The sequence below is a fragment of the Diplotaxodon limnothrissa genome, linkage group LG14 (genome assembly GCF_057381915.1).
Source record: "Diplotaxodon limnothrissa isolate DT_005_m linkage group LG14, D_limnothrissa_male_GT1.1, whole genome shotgun sequence".
NCBI classification, from domain to species: domain Eukaryota; kingdom Metazoa; phylum Chordata; class Actinopteri; order Cichliformes; family Cichlidae; genus Diplotaxodon; species Diplotaxodon limnothrissa.
Window position 1 is genome coordinate 23536469 of NC_140609.1, and position 17478 is coordinate 23553946.

Here is a 17478-nt window from a genome sequence, read left to right on the forward strand (position 1 = left end):
TGCACTTATGTGGTGATTCATACATGAAATACCTCCATGAAAAATAAGCACAGAATATTGTAGCTGTTCAGTGTTTAAATACACTGTTCTAATACACTGAACAGTGTATTTAAACACTGTTCAGTGTTTAAATACAAGGAGAACGGAGGAGACTCAAATCCAAATGAAATACAGAAAATATTTAATGAATCTCTAGTCAGACTTGGTTTTCTGTAATAGCAAATCAATATAATCTTAAATGAAATTTAATAAATAGGAAGACTAATAAACAACCAGGACTGGCACGTCTTCATTTTCATTTACTTTCACTTTTACCCAAAGGTAAGCAAGTATCAACGCCTAACACAGAATACAGGAGAAAACAAGACTGGGGTCAAGGAAGGATATTATAAAATGTGTGGTCAGGGGTTCATGAGATGAGCTTTACACACGAGTGCAGAATCTCAAGGCCGTGTAGTTCTCGAAGTTTGCTCATGTGTCTGGAAAAGAAGAAAAAGTTTTGGGGGATTTTTTGCAAAAGAAAGTAGCAGTAATATATTCAGCTGGTTGGCATTCAATTATAACTACACTCGTGTGAGCTCAGGAACTGAATACTAACACATCCTCAACACAGTCACACGCAAGTGCTTCAGCCTGGAGGAATATTTTAGTCTTTCTAGGAATAAAGAGACACGTTGTCGCTGCCGACTCCTATTATAAAGTGTACTATTCCAGTTGTACTTGCATAATCGCAGAGGTTCTATAGTGGATGATGGCCCACAGCGACACATCACTGCTTAGCTAAGAACGTGATCACTTTTTATTTATATCCTCGTGGATTTATGAGTAGATGGATGTTCATACTCAAATTTCACTCTTCAGTGAGAGTCAGAGAAACAATATTTAACCTAACATGTTCCAGATCCTTAGAAGGGCTTTCTTCTCATTTATTTTACAGACTGTTAAAAAAACATTAATTTCTCCCAAATATTTATAAAATCCTCAAATAATGCTACTCCAAAAAAGAGCTCGTTAAACTCATTAAATAATTGATAGCTAAATTTTATGATTTCTTTGCAAAAGTAGTGCTTTAAGCTGCTGGTTTAAAGGTCATTCAAAGATGAAAAAAAAAAATCCAAAGTAGAAAATATTTTTCAGTGTTATCACAGGCTTCCAAAAAGTTATAAAGTTAAGTCATTTTAGTTATTTTTAAACTGAACTGTTAAATAGCCATGTTATATTTTTACCGAAATTTTCAGTGAAAACACTACGTAGGCTACTTTTTTGCTTACGTTTAACTTTTGCTGTGCCGCTGGATATAATGCTGTGACACTACTATTACACTATAATGTTGCTGTTGCTGGGTTCTTGTTTCAGTAGATTTGCACTTCAAATTAGGCTGTGCCTCATCATTACAGCAGGAAAAGAAGGATTTATTTACTTACACTGAAATAAATGCTACTGCCTGCAAGCTGCAAGCATCAGTAACGGAGCCATTATTTTTTTCTGTATCATCAAAAATATACTTTTCATGAATTTCTTGAAATATTGTGATATAATATTTAGGCTATATCTCTTACCTCTACTATCAATGCTCAGTGTTGGGAAGGTTACCCTTAAAACATATTCACTACAGATTACAGAATACATGCCCCAAAATGTATTTTGTAACGAATTCTGTAACGTTACTCAATGTTACTCTGAAAACGTTGGATTACTTAATATATTATCATGTTTTTTACAACTACATGAATGTACTATTGCTGTGTGATTTATTACTATTACTGAAGGCTACTCACCATACCAATACCAACTAGATTTTTAAATCTTAATATAAATGAGTAACAGTAGGGTGGACATTAGGTAAGGCTGCACTTTTTGCAGCGATCTCATATAGAAAACTATTCCGCGGGTATATAAAACAGGTCCGCAGCTCTGAACCATAGTAAAGGGACCTCTGGCTAATGCATCGGGTTCAGTGTCGGGCTCGTAGCCGAAAACTGGCTTCACTTTGTTGTCTGGGTCAACTTTGCTAGCGAGAGACAGAGAGAGGCGTTGAAGGGCTGCTCCAATGGAACTTATTGTTTTGCAGGAAAACACGAACACAGCGTACAGTCGAGTCTTAATCCGGTCTTTAAGTCTGACGTCATTAGCCGTGCCTGGGCCCAAACTCCGCTGTCACACGATCAGTGCGGCAACACTGAGAGTTAAAAACTGTCTAAATCCTTTCATCTGTAATAAAATGATCAGGGTTACTGCTCTACCAGGTGTAACAATTACGTTTAACATCCAGGCATCCATGAAAACCAATTTAACGGGGTTAAAAGTTAGGTCATTTATAAACTATATTGACTAAACTATTACTAATAAACTTTGATATACGTGACTATCAATGAGAGTGAATATGGCTGGTTGACATAAGACCTGCTAGTAAATATATTAAAATGCCACCTAGGAAGCGTGTAATGTCCGGGAGCAACATGGCATCAGCTTCAAAGCAATACGTGGTGAGCGACTTGGTTCTATTGTTTACGTGGCTTTATCGATTAGGGTGAGAGGGTACCTGGGTTCACATCGACACAACTTCCCAAGAGCTATTGCTGCATTTTGCTGCACAGCTGTCCTCTTAGCATCTCCTGCAGCGTGCTGCAGCAGCAACAGCACAATATCAGTGCCCAGCAGGTCACTGGCAACTCCCTCCAAATCAAGGCAGTGGGCCAAGCACAGGGCTGCATTTCCTGAGACCATCTCGTCACAGCTGGAGCTCAGCAAACGACGTATTATAGACAATTCTGTGTGAAATAGTAAATGAAAGGCAATTAGGATGTATATTAAATATATTTAAATACACCTAAAGAATTTTTTTAAAAATCAGTGGATGTAGTATTTACTGTCCTCATATGTGAATCAACACACACATGCACACACTTTATTTGAATATTAGGTCAGCACTCAAATTTTATTCATGGACTAATGAAGGAGCTTGTTAAAACCAACACGTCAATCATTCCTCACTTTTATCAGAGTTCACCAGCTTCTCCCGTGCCAAGTGACTGGCAGCAGTGCACACTGTCAAAGTCTTAATGGCATACTTAGTGGCAGTCTGCCCGGCTCCCTGGGTAGGCAAGCACAAAAATAACAATGACATTAAAACCAGCAGAAAGAATGTGGATAAACATTAAATTTATGGTGACAGTCAGAGGTCACGTGAAATATGAAGAAAAACTGTCTTTTAGTGGAATTACGGCAAATATGTATATATAGAGAAAATTTGGGTCTCTGGCTTTGTTGCATTTTGTGTTGCTTTGATGATACATGATACAAAACATGAATGCACAAGACAAATAACCAAGCTCACAAATAAGCAACGAATTCAGGCCAAGTAGTTGCATGCGCTACTATGAAATGAATATGTGTTATACAATGACATCTTTCAACAAGAAGAAGCAGATAACTATGGTGACATTTGAGCAGTAGATTAGTGTTCACAGTTACCACCTTCAGGAGCCTGCACATGGTTTTGACCATTTCCCTTTGGATAACATGCTGAACGGCTTGTGAGGACTGGGGTAGGACAGTGCTTAGCACACCTGTGGCTCTCTGGAGAACAATGAAGAATTCTGGCATTAGAAAATGAAATAATACAAGACTGAAAAAAGTAGAGGCTTGAAAAACAAAGCAGAGAATTTGGATAGCAGATTATCAAAAAACTGCTATGGGGCAAGGAAAACTAGCAGAAAAAAAACATTTGAAGAAAAAGGGTGTTTTCAGAAAATAATAAAAAATAAGGCTATTACAAACTGGAAACTCATTGCAGGTTAAAATGTCTAAATTGCACTGTATTATCCAGGATTTTGAAAGCACAGTTTAATATTTTGAAGATACAAACTACACAATATGTGGGTGTGCAGTAGACAAAATAGAACAAAAGTGATGAAAAAAATTGTTCCTTCTTTTCTCTTTGTTTGCTGACACAAAGAAGGTTATTCTTAACAACAAATTAGGACCAGACTGGGTTTCAGGCTGCAGTCAGCTTGGTCTAAAGCCACTACTATATCTATATTATTGCTAATATATGTTGTAATATATCTATATCACTAAAGCACTTCTGGATGGATGCAAACTGCATTTCGTTGCCCTGTACCTGTGCATGTGCAATGACGATAAAGTTGAATTCTAATTCTATTCTATTCTACTGGCAATAATGTGAATAATGCATCTTTAAAAACTTTGAAGGGTGTTTTGAAGAAATTATTACTTAATATTTTACCATAAAGACAACTTTCTAATGCTTTAAAGCAAATGTTAACTGTCGTTTCCAACGTATAATTGGAACATACATGCTCATTACAGATCCTCTCAGCAAAGCTAATATATATAATATATAATGTACAAAATAGCAACACAATAATAGTAATAATAAAGGTGGTGCATGACAACATAACACCCGCATGGATGGCTGGACCCAAGGTCTCCCAGCAGAATATTGTCCAAAGTATCACAGTGCTTGCTTTTTTCCCATAGTGCATCCTGGTGCTGGGTGTTCCCAAGGTAAGTGCACCCAGCCATCTACCACGTGATGTAAAAGAAAAAACATGATGCATCAGACCAGGTCACCTTCTTCCACTGCTCCGAGGTCCCGTTCTGATGCTCACAAGCCCAATGTCAGAGCTTTGGCGATGGGCATGAGTCAGCATGGGCCCCCTTACTGGTCTGCTGCAACAAAATGTGATGCGCTGTGTATTCTGACACCTTTCTATCAGAACCAGCATTAACTTGTTCAGTAACAGTAGCTTGTCTGTTGAGCTGAACCCCATGGGCTAGCCTTTGCGCCCCACATGCATTATTGAGCCTTAGCCATGCTTGACTCTGTCACCTGTTCACCAGTGATCCTTAGTTAGACCTTTTGATCGATATTTTTAGAGATGCTGTGATACAGTCGTCAAGCCACAACTTGGCTTTTGTCAAACTCACTCAAATCCTTACGCTTACCCATTTTTCCAGCTTCTAAAACATCAACCTTGACAATAATAGCTGATATATCCCACTCAATATCCCACTCACTAAAAGGAGCCATGATGAAGAAATAATGAGTGCTGTACACTTCACACGTCCATGGTCATAATGTTATGCCTGATCAATCTATATTCTTTGTTAAGGTTAAAGTCTTCAGAGTGCTGGAGCATAAGCTTTACTCACAGTTATGATTCCCTCGTCGTTATGCCTCAGGAGATCCACACAGGAGTCGCAGAGTGAAACAGAAAGCTCCTTCAAACAGCCACAGATGGAAAAGTGGATAATCCAATTTTCACATTCAATTCACCTTTAAATAGGTGTCACAACAAATAATTGCTCTTTCTGCTTCCTTTCCCATTGGCTTTTATTCTTTTCTTTTTTTTGATATAGTCTAATCTATCAATCTTATTTTATTACTATTAATGAATTTTGTAGTAAGAATGTTGTTCCTCAAGTTGTCAGGAAAAAAGTCAGAGAACCTGAGAACTTACCTGGATAACAGGGGAGGTGACGGTTGAAAGGTTCATAATCAAGCCAAGTAAAGGGTAGAGGATCTCTCTGTATTCAGATGCAATGCATGTCCTCTGTGTGGAGAGAGAATAAAACCCTCCACTAAATAATAAGCAGACATCTTTTCTGTCTCATTGTGACAACACTATAGAAGACATTTAATTTCTTTGGCATATGACGTCAACACAATGAATAGCAATTTGCACTTTTCTAAAGAAAGAGACAAATGTGTAACCATTACTAACAACAGCAACCAGAAAGGCCTTCCAACAATCAGGATCATGAGCAAGCTTGTGACGAATGACGTCATCTCTAGCCAGACAGCCGAGACCTGATATCAGTGACGGAAGTATATGTTGATTGGACGTGTTGAAATTTTTCTGAAAAATACAGGAAACACTTGAGTACTTTTTCCACATGCACACAAATTGCATATAAAGTGAACCAGTAATTGCATATATTACCAGTATTGTTGTAACTGGCAGAATGACTGAGTCTGTCAAAACATCTCTCAACTGAATACAAAACCTGCAAGAGAAAATATATATATATATATATATATATATATATATATATATATTAAAAAACATGTCTGCTACAAATGCAAAGCAGGATTTGTCTGAGTATAAATATGGAAAATGACAGAAGGTCTTCTACTGTCACACTGAAGTAGCAAATTGACAATATCCTGTGTGCTGTTTTTACAATGGGAATAAAGTCAAAGGTGAGAGAATGATGTCAGGTTAAGTTATACACAGCCATGCATGACAGAAGAAAGCAAATCAAGAACTTCAAGAAACGAAAACTGTGTATAACCTCAAAGGAGGGGACCTCTTTCCAAGCTGAACAGTTGAGTCCAGTGACTTATCTTCGAACCCTAGAGCCTCACCAATTGTAAATACTCCCCAAATGCACAAAATGTCCAAGTCATACAAGAGATACAGGACAATTCAATTTAGTGGTCAAACTGTCATGTCTCTGAAGACTGTCACTCATCCACATCAAAGGCAGTAAAAGTCGGATGGATTTGCTGTGAGCTTTGTATCTGCACTGCACAGTCATTTTCCCTTTAATTCAATACTAAAGGTTAAGAATGCTGTATGATATCTATACTGCTTATATGTATACTACACTAAAATAGCGTCTTTAAGTTGAAGTCGATCAGAAGCAGAGCAGCCTTGGCTTTAATGAGTGTAGTAATTAAGGCTTGGATAACACATTATTATTTCTCTCTAGACTTCTGCTGATACAGGTAAATCTGTGCTAGGCAAACAGGAGTGTCCTGTAGGCCTTGTTTCTGTTTTATTAGTTTGTAAAGACTGCGTGAAGTGATCATGACTTGAGTATTTTGTTGGGTTAGTAATGAATCATACCGGCTTTCTGTTGCAAAGTTCTGCAGAATGTTGACCGCTGTGTTCTCCTGCTGCTTCTTTGGCTTTGAGACACACACCATGAGGTTCCTCACTAACCTTTACATTCAGATAAGAGCAAAGGCAGATAAACAAAGAGAGAGGGAGAAGATATTACTAAAGGAAATTAATATTTTGTTCCCACATAATGATGGCATTTAGCCTGGGACCAACAACTGGGATAATAATGCCAGAAATACTTTGACAATAAAAATCGCTCTTTTTACATTTTCTGAAAATCTGCTCAGCCGCAGGTATACGGGTAGCAAAACAAATTGTTTGGGCTGCTCAGAGTTAACAGAGCAATGACAGAACAAAAGTTCTTGAAATATCATTAAAATGATGTCGCACCTGGAGTGACAATAACAAACATATTACCCGAGGCTAGACTAAAGTCCCTCCACTGCAGGGAGGAGGTAAAAGAGCATTACTGTTTCTGTCTATATAATATATAATTCCCTGTCCCTGCAAAGCGATTGACTATGGTGGACAATAACTGAATCTTCACTCCAACTGAGTCATCGCTAGTGGAATCTCCCGACAACATAAAGTAATATCTTACATGTTCAAATCAAGGCTCTCAATGGCCAAATGTCTGCCACGTGGTATCTCTGAGTACACCGACAGCAGTGCCAGACATTCTTTCGCCACTTCATCATGCTCCGATGAAGCCAAATGAACAATGGACTGTGTGGCGACCGGACATGTCATCAACAGCTTCTGGTTTTCATCTGAAAGCAGTGGAAAAACAAAGAAGAATAAAGAGACAGATACACTAGACACAGTGGTCCCATTGTCAGTTCCCAGTAAACAACAACCTAGTTTTAATGAATTTAGCATTGTATTATTAATCCTATGTTGATAATGAAGGTATTTATATTACAAATACACAGTGTGTAAAAATGATCAAGGCTTGCACAATCTGTAGTTTGGGCGATTAAGCACAAAAAACATGTTCAACAAAATACTGACAAGATGTGCATAAAGACCACAATACTAATTTAGAGGTCAACAGTATTGTTTTCTTATTTTCCTTCTAAATCGGTGACAGTAAAATGATACATGGACAGACACTGAAGTGTACCTCAGTTGTCAACATACCATTTCCACAACAAACTCTCCTCCATATTTTAAAAACAGACACACACAGCTCACGACTCTCTGGATCATTTGTTTTCTCCAACAGGCAACTGCAGAGAAATTATACAAGCAATGTGAGTATGTCAGTAAACATAAAACCCAGTTGCCAAAGACAACATAGCTGATAATTTTATATGAAACAACCCTACTGCAGAACAGTGTTTATTTTTTTAAAAAGGCACTCACAAAAAAAATATTCATTCATTTTTTAGATTCAGCTATATATGTAAAAGTGAAGAGCTTGAAAGACACCTTGAAATAAAAATACTATATTTAGCATAAAATGTAACTTTGAAGAACTCTAGACCTTTTTTCCTGCTTATCTTTAACTCTCAGAAATGACCAAGAGCACCCAAACTCAGAGTGCCCCTTCAATTTGTGATTAGGACAGGCCACAATGGCACTGGCTTTTCCTGCTTCGTGGCTCACATAGGTGTTAGGTGATTTATCTGGCTCACACCAGCAGCCTTACTGAGTATTTCCATCAAGCTCAGACTGCAGTTTCTTTGCATCCTCTGCTTCCTGGACACTGTGTCCCAGCTTGAAAAAGGATATTGCTAACAATGGACTACATTGAAAGCATGTGACAAGTTAATAATAACCTTACTGATCTGAAACGAGGGAGTCATAATTTGTATCTTGTACAAAAACACAACCTCTTTCTGGGACAGAACGGGGGCCATTGCTTATTTCAGCACTCATCTCAATCTCTAGTGTGATCATCTTTTCTTCTCTGGGCTTTCATAGAAACAGCTGAGGAGGGAGAGGGGGCGGTGAATGATCTCTCGAGTTTATGCCATCATTGTCTCTGTATGCCCCTGCCTCTAAGTCCATCTGTCAAAGCTCCACCGAGGGCTGACTGCTACCTCTCCCTCTGGTCTCCTTACCTTCTCACCGTGACATTGCTGGCGATGATACTAAAGCCATTGTTCAGCCTGAAAAGGGTCTGCCCTGTACCTGTTTGAAGAGAACAATATATGGTGTAAGAAGACGGAAAGCAGTGGAACATCATCAGGCAGCTTAGAGATTTTGCAGACGCACCTTTTTCACTGGCTGATTTACAGTCAAGGGCAGGAATGAAAAATACATAAAACATGTTAAGAGACTAAGGCAAAGTAAGAAACAGTTTATTATCTAATACCAAAGAAGACGAAGTAAAGCAGAGCAGTGAAGGAGTACTTTTAGGGGGAAAAGCTTGTAATGTCAGCCCTGCTGAGATCCTTTCAGTCGTAAGTTATGTAAGTTTTGCCCTTTTCTGTTGAATGGCACTGTAAGACAGGCATTATATCATTTGACATGACACTTTTATTCTTCTAATGAAGAAAAAAGTGAAATTTGATAAGAGATGTTTGCCATTTGGCAGACAATACCCAGGGCAACATAACATCCTATGTTACAAACAGTCATACAAGTTAACAAAAAAAAGAAAGAAGAAGAAGTAGAGAGAGTTACCATTTCATTTTGATGTGCTTTACCTTCTTATGGTTTGCTGAGTGGTGAACTTTAAACATTATTAGTTTCATCAGCCTTGCCCCTGCAGTCATACCTGAAAATTTACAATGCAGGTAGCAGAACACTCGATGCAGTTCATTACCACGTCATTGCCACATGTTTAAAGTATAAGTAGACAAAAAAACAAACTTCAGATGGAGCCACTGACCTTGGCGAGTTATACTGTTACAGTGCTGCTATTGAATAAAAAAAACTGCCATTTTTGCCTTGTGGCAATAACTAAAAAGAGTTACATTAGTAGCATGGACTTTCAAAGTTATTTGGCAGGTCAAAAACATTCACAAAAATATCACCAGCTCAAATAGGAAGGGTGAATCACCCAGTGAAGTTCAATTACTCCCTGTCCACAGTGGCCCCTTTTCAGACTGCAGAGGACTTGGTAAACATATCGGTTATTTTTCAGCCTGAGTGTATCATTGTCAAACAGGAACATGGGGTGAAATAGTGGTTGGCCGCCCAATTCCCTACTTCACCCAAGAAGAAATCAGGCCCATAAGAGTGTGTTCCTGCCTATCTAAAACCTTGAGAAACAAGCTCTGTGCTACCACCAAGCAAAAGGAATTAGATATGTTTCTTTTCAACAGCTCACTTCTTGCACTGAAATGTATATAAACATGCCATTTTGAGGCCCATGTCCATGGAGAGTGCCCGGGGCCAGGCTGTCACAAATCTAGTGTGTCAATGGAGAAGTTCCAACATTCAGTAGTGACCGACAGGACAGAGTGAAATAATGCTGCTGAGCTTAGTAAATGGACAAGTTCTATCGTGGATGCTTTGTTAAATATTGCACTAAAGCTGCTCCACCAGGCACAGTAAAACAAAAAGGAAAAAAAAAACTTCTGTCTGTACTAGACGCTAAAGAAAGTTTCAGAGTGGCAATTCCAGGATTTTTATATAAGGAAATCCTGAAAAGAACCAGTGAAGAAGAAATGAAAGATTTTCACAGAAGTGGCACTGCACAAAAGCCTGAAAATTATTTATTGAATAACAGTTTCACATGTAAAGGTGGATATATCATTTCACTGTTGAGGGACAATAAACAGGAACATTTTTCAGTTTCTAACAAAAGTACTGTTGCTTTATATGTAGAGTTATAAGAAAAATAACGTTTTCACAAGACTCTGCAGACTGGGCAGTCCTGTGAAAAAACAATAATTCAATAGCTTGCATGTTGCTTTCGTTGATTGAGATGAGGTTTTCTCGTGGTAACCCTTCCAGACAGTAAAATTTTTCTAATTTTACTGTCATGAAATTTAACATTTAACATGCTAGTAATGCTCTCGGATGTAGCTATCAAGCTTCTTGCAAGTTACAGGACTGCACAGAGGTCCTGAAAACTTTCTTTTTCGTGACTATATATAGAGGATTTCAGCACTGCTATGATTAATTCTCTTCTATTTTAACTGAGCCAGCATCCTGACAGAATAAATAAACACAAATAACACAAACACAGCAGCAACTGAGGTAGATGTAGTTTTTCAAAGAAAGCAAACCTCTGATCTCTATACCATCAACATCTAAAAGTACAGAACGTTACGAGGCATGTCGAAAAAAATACTTAAGTTTTAAACATACTGTAACGGTGTTTTTAATGAAGCAATTCATTGTTTATTTATAGATTCAAGAACAAAACTGCATCACTCTACAAGCAGGATGAAAAAGGAATATACAGTACTTAAAATTAATGAATTATTTTTTTAATTAACCAATATCTTGATTAGACATGTCTCTGGTAGAAAACACAAAAAATAGCTGGAAATTCAATCATTTAAGAAAATATTTGATTTAAAATAAAAGTGAAAATGCATTTGGACACATGCCCTTGGCCAATATGGAATCTGGATTGATATTAATGCACTGATCATTATTAAATAAACTAAGGAACAATGTCTGGCACGTCTTTCATTTTACATTAACGTCTGCGAAGCTGATACTTAATGGACATCAGCCACCATTTACACACTTGCTCCACTGTCACTGGTACCAAAGACTAATGGTGCAGGACTTCATGGATGGTAAGCATTTAACCTACCATGAAGCAATCCTGCAAAACTTAAAAAAGCATTTTTGTAATTAGCACAAGCTTTTAGAGCATATTATTGTAATCTCTTTTTCTGCTTCAAGTCTTCTTATCCAATCTAGCCTGAAATCCGTTTTTTGTTGTTGTTTGTTTGTTTGTTTGTTTGTTTGTTTGTTTGTTTGTTTGTTTGTTTGTTTGTTTGTTTGTTTGTTTGTTTGTTTGTTTGTTTGTTTGTTTGTTTGTTTGTTTGTTTGTCATAAAACCAACAAATAGGTGCACCGGAGACGCAGTCTACCAAGAAAAAACTGAAAACAGTGATTAAAGGAGAAACACAATTGTTTGAACACTCACAGTCAGTAAGTGCTTGTGACAGAATCTCCAATCCTCCGCAGTAGTAGAGGGCAATCTGACCGGGTTTTGACAGCTTCTCCAACAGCTCCACCACTGTTGTGGCCTTCCTCTTCCCCTTGTCAAACTCTTCCCTTGCCTTTATCTCCTGAGTCTCTTTCTCCTTTCCCAAATCAACCTGGGTCAGGTATTCTGCAAAGGAGAACAAAAGAGAATGGAGAAGCAAGAAGAGAAAGTAAGTTATTCCATAGCAGTAAGTGCAGCTGCCCCTATCTGAGAAGAGTCTCCTGTGGTGCATCTGTCAACCTGGCATGACTACCACACCCACCACCTGCTATTAATATTCACTCAAATAGAAAGAGGTCACTTGCCAATGTATAAGAAATGTATTGGTACATCACATATGACCTAATAGCCCAAATAAGAAAATAGCAAAATCAGTGTAAAACACTGAACTTGATGCATCATATGCATTAAAGTAACAAAGTGCAGGAAGGTTAGGTTCTATCTGGGAATAAAACAAAATAGAGCACAGTGCTAGTTCAGATAAACCAGGTCAGGCCACATAATCCCAGGTCACATCAGCTTAGGTCTCAGCTGGTATCATTATATGAATCTGATTATCAAATCTGGTACAGGTCCCACTACTTAAGTTGCTTTAGTTAGCCTAAAGTCAATTTGCCTCAGGAAGTCACACTGCAACCCACCTCCACTCAAGCTCCTCCTTTTCAAACTATTTCTGATCTAACCAGTGTCTAATCTTTTGTCACTGACAGGATAAGACATGAGGATGTCTCACTGCTGCTCTTCCTGCCTCAGTCATTGTGCACATACCATATGCGTTAGGGGCAGGGACTTCCAATAACGTGTGTAAAAGTAGGGCCCCAAGAAAGGACTCATACTGACTCATACAGTTCAAATCACAAGTTTTTAAACCCTTTCTATTCTTTTACATACAACTCTACTCTTTTGGCCTGGTAAGCATTTTGCCATCTTACCATCAGACTGAGAACAAAGAGTCCTGTATGCTAAAAAATACTGCTTAACCCTTTAATTACCTGATTAATATTTCATGTGGATGGATATTTCATCACTTAAATGTATTTATTTTTTTTTTAATCAAGGATGGCACAGCGGGGCCGTTTTAAGTACTGTCACCTCACAGCAGGAAGGTCCTGAATTCAAATCCACAATCCAGCTGATGCCTTTCTGTGTAGAGTTAGCATGTTCTCTCCCTCTGTGTGAATTCTCTCCAGGTAATCTGGCTTCCTCCCACAGACCAAAGGCATGCATGTTACAGTAGGTTAACTGGTGATTCTAAATTGGCCATAGGTGTGAATGTGAGTGTGAATGGTTGTCTGTCTCTATGTGTTAGCCCTGTGATAGACCGAGATAGACTCCCAGCTGCCACAGGGTGCTACCCTGACAAGTGGAAGAAAATGAACGGATGCATTCTTCCTCTAACTGTCATGTTTTTGAGGAGTATGATGGCTTTATATTGTTAGGAAAACATATGACTCTTTTCACAGAATAATTAAGCAAAGTATAAAAAAAAACAAAATATTGTGGATGTTTTTCAAAGAAAAACGTAAATGTGTGCTGTACCCATCTTAAAACAGTTCTGGATGATACATGACCAAAGATGGTGATTTTCATTAATGGACCTTTTCCTAGCGTAGTCCATGGGAAATAGTTCTTTACCTTTCACTATTTTTTCCTTCCCAGGTTGAATTTCTTCTATCTTTTCAAAACAGCCTCTTGCCTAAAAAAGGAAAAATGTTCTGCATCACTTTCTATATAATGTGTTTCAATCATGTACTAAAGACTCCAGAAGATTCTAGACTCAGCAGAGCTGGTATACAGTTTGCAAAAAGCTACAGTGCACTTTAATGTGATTCATACAATAAATCTTGCTTTACTGGTTATCTGTGTTAGATATAATCCTATTTTGGAATAAATAAATTGAAATAATTTGAAATTAGATTTACAGATGATTCCTGTGAGTCCACATTATCTTAATCAGAAACATATTTATAATTTCTTGAGAATTCTTATTATCTTTCTACTTCAGGCGTACAACTGTAATGAGAGGTATTCTTACTCACCTCGTTATATTTCTTCAATCCCAGATATGCTTTACCCATGTGTAGATAAGCCTTTATGCACCTCTCATTACACTGGCAGAAATGAAATAATCATGGGATTACTTAATAAACCTCTTCATCTACATAATGGTCGTTTAATGACTCCAGCACACTTGCACAGTAAGAAATAAATATTCAACCTGACTTTCAGACACACTGCACTGGAGAAAATTACATGAACAGTTTACAGAGCACATCTCCCACCCAAAAATTGTGTCTTTGACATTCTGGGGAAGCATAAAGAAAACATTATTCTGAGGATATTACCAAATTAAACCAGTTTTTCAAACATCCCAGTTTCTTTAGAGAATATTTCTAAACTGCTGGTGAGCTCACTAGACTTCAGTATAACACATGCGGCAGACCTTACCTTTAGGGCCCATTCACAGTCACTGACGGCCTCATTGTACTTTCCCAGTTTAATATAGGCCTACACAGATGTAAACATTAGACAGGACATTTTGAAAGGGAACATAATGATTTTACAATTTCACTGCAGATGGTAACAAAGATTCTAAATTTAAAATCTCTAAAGTTCTGTTTCACAGATGCCTAATGCACTCTGTGTCCACATAAACACACAAAAGCATCTCTGCTCTGTTTCCCCTTGAGAAAAAAGGGAAGTCTGTGTTTTCATTGTAAAGCATAGATTGAAGATATTTACTTGAGCTCTGTTTGTGTACAGCGGCTGCATATCTTTGATTTCAGCCAAACCATCGCTGTAATACTTTACAGCAGTTTCATAGTCTTCTTGAGCATAAGCTTCATTCCCTTTGTCCTTGAACGCTGCAGGGATGGATACAAGCAGTTACATTTAAAAAGGAAACACTGTCAGCTCAGCAGAGCAATGACTATAGAGAAATGCTCATCTACAACAGGTGAACCCTCTGAAGTCTGATTCATCACAGGTGATAACCCTAATCCTGTATTTTGGAGAAATGCAAACTGCAAAGACACACAAACAATAAAAATACATATATTTTGATTGCTTGGAGTTCGAATTAGACCTCTGAGGGTTTGGTAGCTAAGTTTCACAAACCGATAGCCTTTTTCACATTTGCAGCTTTCCGAACTCTCCTTTCTTCTGCATCCATCTCCATAATCTTCATGAAATTCTCTGATCAAAACAGAAATTTAAAAAATAATCTTAAGCATGAGTACTACAAAGGAGGAAATAATCAAAAAAATGTCATTTTTAATGAGCACAGTATGAAGAGAGTTTGCACACCATTTAAATAAACAAAATCAAACCAACGCTGTCTGAGAAGCTCTGTTATTTTTAAACTGCAGTCGTTTTAGAAAGTCATTATTAGTAACTACACAGATCCAGACAGTGTGCAGAGTGTGTGTTTATAATGCAAAGAGGGTTCACACAAAGCTAGATATTCTCTATAAATAAGAGCCAGAGAAATTTAAAATCTGTTTTGCTTTCTCAGCCCCGAGCACAAGATTATTTTTCTTACTCATCATGAATTCAGTGTATGGTGTGTTAATTTCAATATTAGAAGATTCACGCAAAGAGGTGTGAGTTTTTTTACACATTTGAAGCTTAACTGTTAATGAGTTTTACCCCCGGGCGACTTGAAAAGAAGTGCCGGCTGAAAAGCTGTTTTAAATGGAATATCACATTCAGGGTGCTGGGTTCAGTGGGATGTCATCACAGCGCTTCTCAGTATATAAAAATACTGTACACTAGCCTAGAGATTACTCCTATTTGCATATGTTTAAGCAGTAAAACTGATGATGTAATGCAAGTCCTTGGTGAGCTAAACAGTTAACAAGGCTCCTTGACTAAAGGGCCTCTAGACAAATCAACTCAAAGAACATCACTGATTTCGAGTCATTCATATCCTCTAATGCATGGTAGTTCATGGGAGGAATAAATCATTTATGTTCTTTATTAATTTATCTTTGAAAAATGGATACTAGTTTTTGCTTCTTTGGTTGAAATATTTCATTATTGGGCACAGTATCAGTGTGCTTTCAATCACTGCAACTGACAACCACAGAGACATTTATTTTCATTGTGGCTCACCTGGAGTTTCAGTCTGAGGAGTCTGTAAAAGAAGAAAAAAACAATTTAAAAAACAATAACAGTAGCAAAGAGGTCAAAACCTACTCACTGCTTAATGTACACCGTGTTCTTTTTCTTAAAGAACAAGAGAGAACAAGGTGGATAACACAACAAGAAGCTGTTTGTAGTGTCTGTAGTGTTCCTGCCTGAGGGTCAGAGAGTGGATGAGAGACAGAGAAAGATACAAGGAGTTGTAGACTAAGACACATGCTGTTGACTGCATGCATGTCTTTACTATGGAAGGAGGGAGTGGCGGTGGGTTTGTGTTGACTGTCATCTTGTTGATTTTGGTTCTGCAGGGCTCTGCCAAGGAAGTGATGTAGCAATCAGCTTTTTCCATTGCTTTTTGTTGGGCTTCAGCATCAGAAGACCTTAGGTCCTCCACAAGCTGACCTGAAAAGAATTCAAAGAAATAGAGAGATCTTTTCCAAGAGGCTTTACTTTGGCATTTGAAATAGGGCTAAAAGTAAAGAAATAGCTCAACAATCTACACCTTCAAACCAACAAAGTTCCCAGTAGCACAGAAGTATACACTACATTTGCGTTTTGAGCTCAATATTTATTGAACACAATAGTTTTTTAGCGTTTACAGCTAATTAACTTAGCAAAATGGGTACAAGAGAATAACTTTGTGTTAGCTAATATCGTTAGTAAACTATACTTCTACCATTACTCACTTATTTCATCAACATTCTTCAGAAAACTTTCGATGTCTTCAAGTTTCTCCATTGCGTGTTTGTCCGTTTTAGACAGCTTTTGCTGGATTCTAAGACACGTGGCTCCGTTTTATCTCAGCTAGACGCTGAATGTACTTCTCCCTCAGGTTTCAGCGTTGAGTTACCATAGCAACGTGATGCCTTCAGGCCCGCCCGTAAACTACACAAATAAGCTATGTCATAAGAATGCCAAGAAGAAGCCGGAACAAACAGCGAAAGTAAATAACTGGGGCTTTTTAACTACACTACTTTTAGCTAACTACTCTGGGTTATAAATGAGGGACAAATTTTAAAGAAAAAAAAAAGGGTAATTCTTAACTAAATCAAAACTGAATCAAAATAGCACTGAGACGTGTTTGATTCATTGTGAATGTAAGTTAGTTCCGTCATGGTTATGAATGCGGTATTTAACATATTTTTTATCACTAAAATAAGTGCATTGTGTTACATAATTATGTTTATGTTTCTTTAATCGCCGATTAGAGGAAGTATCTGAAGGCAGCACTCACTACCATAGAAATTAGTAGTCTTTTTAATTAATTATTATTATTATTATTTCAATGAAAAGAAAAATAAAATATTTATTCTTATTATACCAGCAGCTGTTGTA

General features: G+C 37.7%; 1 protein-coding gene across 3 annotated transcripts; it reads right to left on the reverse strand.

Annotated features, from left to right (window-relative positions):
- Positions 1-409: 409 nt before the first annotated feature.
- Positions 410-16881, reverse strand: ttc12 (tetratricopeptide repeat domain 12). Of its 3 annotated transcripts, XM_085371462.1 has the most exons (22): positions 16830-16881; positions 16407-16545; positions 16326-16350; positions 16114-16135; positions 15118-15195; positions 14743-14864; positions 14449-14508; positions 14040-14111; positions 13636-13696; positions 11938-12126; positions 8942-9011; positions 8016-8104; positions 7477-7645; positions 6879-6974; positions 5970-6033; positions 5751-5885; positions 5487-5579; positions 5179-5247; positions 3478-3579; positions 2995-3094; positions 2543-2771; positions 410-479 (listed from the first exon to the last, which is right to left on the reverse strand). In XM_085371462.1, the coding sequence occupies exons 1-22, from the start codon at positions 16879-16881 to the stop codon at positions 410-412; spliced, it is 2106 nt and encodes a 701-aa protein (XP_085227588.1). The 3 variants fall into 3 exon arrangements, with proteins under 3 accessions (XP_085227588.1, XP_085227590.1, XP_085227587.1); XM_085371464.1 differs by lacking the exon at positions 16326-16350 and having other exon boundaries at positions 16388-16545; XM_085371461.1 differs by lacking the exon at positions 16326-16350 and having other exon boundaries at positions 16364-16545.
- Positions 16882-17478: the final 597 nt, after the last annotated feature.